Consider the following 9,606-nt stretch of genomic DNA (forward strand, 5'->3'; position numbering starts at 1 on the left):
GAAATGATAAAGAGTTTTAACTTTCTCTCTTATAAATGGGGTCAATCTTTATTCTCAGTCATTCATACACAGCTTTTGTTTAGTCTAGAGGTTTGTCTCAATGTTTGAAAGAATATTCAAATCTAATCGACAAATTTAGACCTTGCTTTGATATTTTGCATTCTTCCTTTGTGTTTGGGAGTGAGAGGAGGTGCTGGGGCAGGTAGGCAAAGAGCAACCGTTGTGAGATGATGGGAAAGAATGTGGGAGAGCCTGAGCCTAGATGCTCCTCCCCCCTCTTCTGACCCACAAATCAAGAATGGGCTAGGACGTGAGGTGACCACAGGCAGCCAAGGCTCCCTGAGGAGATACTTCTTGGTGGAAGGGACTGAGAGCAGATCTTGTAAGTTTTGGGCCTCTGTGGCTAAATTTTAGCAAAGATCCCACCTCCTTTATTTGTAATTATAAATAATCTGCCTGAAATTCACCATAATGGGGGAGATCATTTAAAATTTGGGTTACTCGGATTGTCTTTTCCAGTGTCTTCAGTTGAACGAAAAAAATCCATGTTTGTATAATGCTGTTCAACTTTTGATGTGGCTTTCTTTTTCAAACTATCACTCTGTGGGTCACTTTGGAAGGTTAGAAAACAGCCTGATTGAGAGGAAAGAGGCCATGAGGCTGACTCAGAAGACTTGGGGTGGAGTCTTTCCTTATTATGTGACATTAACCATTCACTGAGTCTTAATGGCCCCTCTTACTTCATCTGTGAGATGAGGATAAAATAATACTTACCTACTTTGGAGGATATTGTGAGTTGGGAATGTGTCATGCAACAACAGATGCTGGAAGAATCATATCTCGGTTCCCTTTGAGAGTTGTTTTTCTTTCCTTCTCAGTGGGGCTGTGGAATGGCAGAGAATGACCTGAGAAATCCAGTGTGTAAAGCTTTCTGCAGGGGGTCATAATAGGGTAGATTCTTTACTAGTTTTGCCTATAGTTTAAACTCATCTACCACGTCTCCTCTTGCTGCCCTAGACCAGGGCCTTTTCCCAGGGACAGCTGAGAGCATCTAATGGCCTGGGCATCGGCTGGCTGGGGAATTCAGTTTGTAGCTCTCATTTTCCAGTGTGGTGACAGTGGGTTTGCAGTGGGTCTTAAAGTTAAATAGATCAGAATGAGACCAACTCAGGATGTCTAGCCACTAGGAGTGTTCCCTCTCTAGTTCTGTAAGTTTAAAGAGTACAGATCACCCTACAATCCTCTTTCAGGAAAATGTCCATGTTTTTCACAGCTTCATGTTTTCTTAGCACTCCTAAGTTACATGCATTGAACATTAGGCAGCGGCTAAGATCATAAGCTTTGATTCAGCAGCCTACTTTCAAGTTCTGTCTCCTTTAATTTAAGCCGAGTGACCTGTAATTCACATAGCTCTTTGAGCTTGGATTTCCTCATCTGCAAAATGAAGATAATAACAGCACTTACTAAATAGGTTAAAAATGAGATAATTTGTGTAAAATGCCTAGCATGGTGCTTGGAATCCAGTAAGATCTCACTAGAGTTAGATATTATTGTTCAGTCTAGACGAAATTAGTGTTTGCTGAGGGTTGAGCTGCAATCTTTGACAGATTGGGTGAGATCAGGGTTTGGTAAACTATGGCTGGCAGGCCAAATCTGGCCCAGTTCCTGTTTTTGTAAATAAAGTTTTATTGGTACACAGTTACACCCATTTGTTTATATGGTGTCTCTGTTGGCTTTTGCACTACAGTATCAGAATTGAGACAGAGACCATGTGGCATGCTAGCCTAACATATTGAGTATTTGGCCCTTTACAGAAAAATTTTGCCAATCCCTGTACTAGACTATTGACTCAGTTGAGTTCTAATTCCCCTTCTGTGGCTGACTTGCCTGATCTTTGATATATTATTTAATTGCTTTGTTTTCCTCATATTTAAGAGGAATGGTCAAAGAGACCTAGTTGGATATTTGGCACATGTTACCCCCCAGAAGTGAAATGATACATTGTTACCGTCATTGCTAACTGAGCAGGCAGGCCAAATATGGCGTATGTAATCATGCCTCTGGGAACGTGACTCTGGGTGATTCAGCATGTTCTAACATGCCTTTCATGAGGCTCAAGGAAGCCTTCATTACAAATTTCCTGCTTATTAGGGCTTTAACACACAATCTCATCTTTATTTAATACATGTACATTGCAATTATTTTTAAAAGGAGAAAAATTGTAGAAAAAATGAATTGAACACAGCAGCCATATCAGATTAAGGCTGACTTTATACTGATATTCTCAAGATCTGTAGTAAGACTCCAAGAATTGCAGACACAGATATCTTCTATACTTGACATTTTAAGACCACGGCTGAACATAAAAATGTGAGAATGCAGATTATCCTAAAAATGACATTTTTATGATAAAAGTAATCTATTAAAAAGTCACATGAATGGCTACAGCCATTTGACGTTGTTAACAATATAATGATGTGTTAAAATGCTAGAGGAAGGATTATGTCAGTGTTTGATGTTTTTATAAGTTGCTGCTGTATAAAAATGTCAAATAAGAATAATCTTAAACTTGACATTTTTCACTTGGTTTTCACTCTCAAAATAGCTCTGTGAGTTCTGGTTACCTTTTCACTCACATTTTTGATTTTCCCTTCCCTACATAATTTTCTTTGCCCACCCACGAAACTACTTTATTTCCTCCTTATTAAATTTTTTCTTCCTTTTAAAAGAGCTGTTGGTATTCTCTTATATTCCCTTACAATCCTCTTCAATTTCCTCTTAATATAAAAGAATGACTTCCTCAATTTTTTGGGTTAGAATCCTGAAATAGTATCGTCCTATATCCTGGCCAAATTCACAATCTCCTTTCTTCCCATAGTCAGACAAGCAGGAGCACCAGTTTTTTCATTTTGGGAAATAAACTTGTTCCTCCTCTCCTTTTTTAACATTGTCTTTTCAAATTTCTGCCCTTCCATAATTCATTTTAGCTAAAAAGGTCACTCTTGGGCCTGTGCTGATGTGCCCTGATTATGCGGACAGGCACTCCCACTTATGCACTTACATGCATTCTGGACAGTGTGGTGGGTGCTCAGCTCCATTCTGCTTGAGATGGCAGGACTTTCACAGAAAGAGCCTTTGAGGAGGAAAGGAGAAATTGGGCAAAAGTCTTAGGTTGGTATTGGGAGCAATGTAATAAAAATGATACCTAGTTTTGGAATGGGCTTGCATTTCTGCTGCGTGTGTGTGTGTATCAATGTTCACGTGCATGCCAGAGTGCATGCATATGTGTTCAGATAGTTTGGGATCTTTTATAGTCTTTGGCTCCCTCACAGCATACACACAGACCCTCTATATGCTCGCAAAGAAACGATGATATATTTTTAAAATGAGCTCATACATTTAAGAAAGTCAGAAGCTGAGTTTGCTTCTTGGTTTTCTGAAGCCGTTGAAGGTCTTTGGACCTCAGCTCCACTGACTTCTTTCCTTATACTGTCTGCAGATTTTCTGTTTATCTTTAACAATCCTGCCCTTTCTTTCTGCCAAAACGCTGCACTTCTTGTCTAATCGAATCCCTCCACCCATGTCCTTGAACACACTGCCTCGATGTCCTGCCTGAACTTCATCCGACTAGGAATAATTTTTGTCTCCTGCATCTTTGGTTTTGACTCCTTCTCTAGCTCTAAACCTTCCCAGCCCTTTTCTATTCCATGGGACCTTTCCTTGATCTATCTGTGCTCAAGCTAACAAGTCTCTCCCCTACTTTGTAAAAAATTGTCTGTCTCTAATTTCCACATCATCACCATCTACTCACTCTTCATGTCCTTGCAGGCTTCCGTCTGCTTCCCGCCAGGTCCTGAAGCTAGTCTTCTGAAGGTTACGGTGCAGTTTTGACTCCCAGACCCAGCTATCTGTTCTTGATCCTCATCCTTTCTGAGTTTTCTTCTGTATTTGAGACTTTCTTTCTTACAGCTGTCTCTCCTTCACAGCCTAGATTCTGGCCTCAGGTTCTTTGTACCCCAGGGGTCTCCAGTTTTGCCAACACTTCTTCCTTGTGCCATCTCCTGTTGTAGCTGTTCCTGAAGATTCTGTCCTTAGTCCTCTTCTCATTCTTCACCTTTGTAACCTTATCTCCTCTCATCTCCAGAGATATTTACTTATCTACCTCTAGGATTGAAATTTGCCAGGCTCACACTGCTCTCCTTTTCTCAGTGGGATATATTGATCATCTCCTGTATGACCCTAATGTGTGCAGAGAAAAGTCCATCAGTTAAACGCTTTATTTGGGAAATACTATTTCCATGACCTTACATAAATCAAATGTTGTTTTTTTCTTTTTTAATTTGCTGAGATTTTTTTTCCCCTTGCTATTTTATAAACAGGATGTTTTGAGAATTCTCCTCTCAGCAGGTTCCAAACACAAACTTGCATTACTATTCTTACAAAATAATAAACAGCTCTGGGCTATAAAACCTTTCAAATTGTTTTTTCACAGAAGGAATTTGCATGCTGACTCATTCCTACTATATTTATAACCTATCGCCAAACCACCGCAAAGGCAAGATTTCTAATAAAGCTATGGAAATTACATGCATTGCAATGGGGCTGCATACATTTACATTTGTAGTATTTTAACATTTTCAAATTTATTGCAGATTACCTTGTTTGTGCATGTCTGTGCTTTAATGGTTTTTTATAGCAGAAAATAGTGGTTTATGATTGTATTCCCAGTAGAAATTTATTATGAATCTACCATATGGAGTGTTACATAAAACTAAACTTGTAACATGGGTAGTTTTATTATTGCTAAGGAATATCTACTGTACATTATTGAAAATTAGTGATAATAGAAATGTCAAAGAAGGGAAGCTGGTTTATGAGGGGAGTCTTCATTTCATGCTTAAATTGTCACAAAGATTTTAGATTTTGTTTTAAGATGAAAGATCTATCCTTTGACAGTTAGGATATCAGATAATATAACTGTGCTTCCCTCTCCTGCTCCTAGCTTCCCTCATGCTGACATTTGCTAAAGCAGGAGAGGGACAAAGGGACAATACCAATATCAACCTCATGCCTAACTAAGTCCATCTTCCCATAAGAATCAATGGCACCGATTTCTAGCCATCCCTGACAATCATAAGCCATTAGAACTTTCCATGAGCAGGGGTCATGGCAGCTATTGCTGGAGGACATGGAATCTTTTTCTTTTCTTTTTTTGTTTCTTACCTAGCATTTGCTGGACATCCTACTTGAAGGATTTAAGATACCTATTTCTGCTAGCATTTGTAGTTCAGAGAAAGTATAAGGACGAGGACAAAAGAAGTTTCATATTTATGTCAATCAACATTTTGCATGGGAGTCCCCAGGGACTTCATTTTTGGCAAGTTCCTAAACCTTTGCATGATGGGTGGAGTAAAAAAATGCACCTAAAGGTACTTTTTTTTAAGTGCATGAGGTTAAGAAAAAAATACTTTCCTCACATTTTCCACAAAGAGCCTATAATTATTTTATAATAAGGAGAGACTACAATAAATGTAATTAACACCAAAAAAAGTAAAAACATTGTGCATGACACCTTCCTTTACTTTCCTTTGTGAATGGGCTCATTTATTTGGAAGCCTTTTTACTGTTTTCACTTACCATTGTATCTCCAGGAAGGATGGAGTGACAGGTACGACCACCTCAGAGAGTCAGGAGGGAGTGGAAGGAGAGGTTTTCACCCATTCGGGAGTCTGCAGCGCATGCCTCTGTGTTGTGTGGTCAAGAAGGGCAGAACTGAGTCAAATGCTTTGCATGTTGGACTCATGGCCCTGAGTATCTGTCCACGCTAAAAGGTTCATTGTAAAGATGAGTTAATGTTCTAAATATGAAAACTCTGCAACAGGCTTTGCAAATGTAAAGCATTGTAAAAAAAATCTTCAAAGTCAATTCATTATTTGTCCCCAAACTGGTTTTTAGATGTTGTCCTATTCCAGTGGAAACATTTCGGTGATGGGACCATCTGAGCTCTGAGAATGTTTGTGTTTATAACTCCAGGCTGATCAATTTTCCTTGCCTAAAGTTCCAGCAAAACGTTAACACCTTTGCTACAGACAGCAAATGGTTCGTTTAAAAATTCAAAGTACATGTGCAAAGCACATTTTGTACTTCATATAACTACTGTTGAGTGTTTGAGAAACTCTTTAACGTTTTGAAAATTCATGGACATGAAGAGGTTGTTTTGAATGCCTGAGACGTCTTTGAAGTATGACATTCTGTGCTTAATGGTTGCCTTTGTTATCTATCTGACTCTCTACCTCAGAATACAAAATTATAAGTTTGGCTGACGGTTTTTAGCCAGGAGACAATTGAGACTTACCAGTAAATGAAAATTATTCCTACAAACCTTGTTAAAGTAATTTTGCTAACAATAGGTAGGACAGCACACTGAAAACTCATGTAAATTAAGAGCTTAAAGGAGTGACTGGCTGGGCATTAACCGTGGCTAGAAACATCTCTCTCCAACCAGCTGTTTTTAGATACTGCTACTTTAATTCTTCTTAAGCCAGTGGCCAAAGCTGTTGTTGAAATGTTGAGCAACAGCTTTTCTTTAGGACACCAGGCTAATAAGAGGAGAATAGTCCTCAGTGCAGTAGTCTTCCAAAGGGGATCTATTTTTCTTCTTGTAAAGTCTTCACTCTTACTAATATACTAGAGAGAAAGCGTGAACTCAAAAGAGAGTGCACAAGAAGGTATACCAGAGGGAACTCCTGTAGGAAACTCAATGGACTGACTTTACCTCTGTCTTAACCATGGATGCATCTGGAGTGGACCGTAGCCATTCTTTGGGCAAATCAATTTTCTAAAAATAGAAATAAAACAAGTTTCCAGTAAGACTTACACACTACTGGTATTTCTTTCCTGCCTTTCTAGTTCTCAGCATCATTTTTTTCTAAGCTATGTAGTTTCTTATTACATTTCATTAAAATTCTTTATTACAAAAAGCCAACACCTCAAAGTGAGCAGCACCATTTTCCCAAACCAGGCATCTAGACACCCAAGAAAAAATTCATCAAGACAGAAATGAGCAGACAGCTGTGAGACAATGTAATAAAGAAAATCAAGGAGTTTGCTGGCAGATTGTACATCAAGACTTAAAGAAAAGTTTTATGCGTGAAAATCACTAGTTGACCCTGATACTTTAGAAAAAATATTGAAATAGTTGATATAAAAGAAATTCAAAACTTTTCTGTTGCTTTTGGACTTAACATCATCTTAAAACTGTCTCTGGTATCCTTGGGGCTATAAACTTGGGGATAGGGTAGGAAAACCAGAGAGCAGATCCACGCGTAGTGAGAAGCATGCTATAAATTATACTTTTAACTTGCTCATGTGTTTCTTCAAATGACCAACTTTTGGTCAAACACATGTTTTACAGATGCCTCTGGCTAAAAACACGAAATACTTGTTTTGAGCTTTTTCTGCTAAGAGAGTGACAGAGTGTTCAGTTGACTAAGTCAATGATCATCATTTCAATTGCATCTCTACAGCCTTTCCTGGAATGAGTCTGTTACAATAATAGCAAATACGTTGATTCTTTGGAAAAACAATTTCGACATGTGCCATCAATTTTTAGCAGTAGGTCTCAGCGGTGGGAAGAGGGAATGTATCAGGATCACCTGTGTGTGTGTTTTTTCCTCCCAACCTATACACTTCCCTTCCAAGAGAAAACCACACAATATATAGATAGGTGGCCAGAATCTCTGATGGGTGGGGTTGTGTGTGTGTGTGTTTGTGTGTAGTTTGAAAGAACCCTGCATGTGATGCTGATACTTAATCCCCTATGTTAAGGACGATCAGTTTCTGTTTGAATTTACAAGCTCAACATTCAAGTGGCTATTTCCTCCCGTGAGCTCTCCATAATTTGGGTTAGCTGCCAAATTATCTAAACAGGCAGGCTTAGTGATGAAGAGTTAACTTAGTTAACTGAGAAACTAGCATTCTCAAAGATTTCCTAAAAAAAAAAACAAAAAAATTTCATTCTATATTAAAACAGTTTATGGCATTTATGCATACCTAAATACACAAAATAGAAGAACGTTTAAGAAGTATAATTTAAACGATCACTGATGAATAGGTTCAATTGGGTACTTTATTCCCAATCTTTATCCATTCTCATAACTACTATAGCTGCCTCTAGGCTTTCTTTGAAGTATCAACAGACTGAACTTAGAATTAGAACATGACAGAGTGTGGAGGACTGTAAAGATTTTTTGAAAATTCACATCAGCTTGGTGTCAAAAGCTTTTGAAGAAGACATCCAAATATCTTTTGATCTTTGTCACAACCCCACAAAAGGACTATATTTTATTTAGATTCTTAATTAATCAAGACAAACATTTATTTATTCTAGAATTCCTGATCTTCTCTGCTTTCTAGCAGAAAACCTGGATTCTGCATTTACTTTTGGAGGTGTGGAGTGGGGCATCTTTTATAGCCTCATTGCAGAAATAAAAGAGGAAGAAATTGATATAATTTGATTATATAGTTTTATAGACTCTCATGACTATAACTTATTTCAGCAGCTTCTATGTTCTAATAACTTACTGCTTGCAGGCATTTTATTTAACTTGCATCGTAAAATATAACACGCAAGAATGTGTTTTTAATATCTGTGGTGTTTCCAATTACAAATTTAATCTATGCTAGGATTTAATTTTTATTTTATGTTTTGAATAAATTTATAATGGGGTTATGTAGTAATATATACCTATATAGTAGATTATAATAGGGTTTTAAATAGAGAGATAAGTAGTTTCTGGGTGAAACTGGATTTGATATTTATTCTGGATTTTCTCTCATTTGCAGATTAAATAACCACATATTGCTATATAGTGTCACTAAAAAGAAGTTGTATCTACTGAGGACCCGGTGTGTACCTAGGACTATACTAGATGCTTTCCATATGTTCATATTTATCTCTCTAATAACCTCGCAAAGTATTATATACCTAATTTTTAAATGAGCAAACTGAGAATCAGAGAAGTTAAGTCACTTGCTTATGATTCCATGGCTTTTAAATGGCTGATCTTGCTTCATTATTATCATCATTAATGATGATGATAATTTTTATAGCCACCATTTATTGAGTACTTTCTGGATGTCAAAGATATTAGATGTCAAAGATATTAATTTTTTTTTGCATAGAAGCATATTTCACTCAGGCAGCAAAGGAATTAATATCCACATTTTACCGATGAAGACATGGAAGATCAGGGAGGTTAAGTAAATTTTCCAAGGTCACACAGCTGGTTAGTGACAGAGCAGGGTTTGAGTTTCCAGTATTGCATTAAATACTTTCTTGTGTGCTTCACAAACTATCCCTGTGCTTTGCTGACTGGTAATATTGTTAGAGTGAGTGACCATGGTGATCTTGAAGGACGATGTTTTTCATTCACGTGAAAAACTATAGCATGTCCATTATTGCCTTTTAAAATCTCATTGCTTTGTAGTTGTACCTTCTATGAGTTTGTGTTGCAACCTATACTGATTGGTGATCTGTCAGTAGTGGGTCATTTTCATGGTGATCAAACATGAATATGTGTAAGTACAAATGGAGGGTTTGCTTTA

General features: G+C 37.6%; 1 protein-coding gene across 2 annotated transcripts in view; it reads right to left on the reverse strand.

The window, feature by feature from the left end:
• The window catches only part of NPVF (neuropeptide VF precursor), a 68,870-nt gene extending 64,641 nt beyond the window's left edge, over nt 1-4,229 (reverse strand). The window contains exons 1-3 of one of the 2 annotated variants that reach the window (XM_070510563.1): nt 3,812-4,229; nt 3,062-3,133; nt 775-883 (exon numbers count right to left, since the gene is read on the reverse strand). Coding sequence is in view for 1 of the 2 variants with exons in the window: in XM_070510572.1 (XP_070366673.1) it covers nt 775-811 (37 nt within the window). In the remaining variant the exon portion in view is untranslated. The remainder of the gene's footprint in view (nt 1-774; nt 884-3,061; nt 3,134-3,811) is intronic. The other variant, XM_070510572.1, reaches the window with a different exon arrangement.
• Between the last annotated feature and the right edge of the window lie 5,377 nt (nt 4,230-9,606).

Source organism: Equus asinus, chromosome 1, assembly GCF_041296235.1.
Source record: "Equus asinus isolate D_3611 breed Donkey chromosome 1, EquAss-T2T_v2, whole genome shotgun sequence".
NCBI lineage: Eukaryota > Metazoa > Chordata > Mammalia > Perissodactyla > Equidae > Equus > Equus asinus.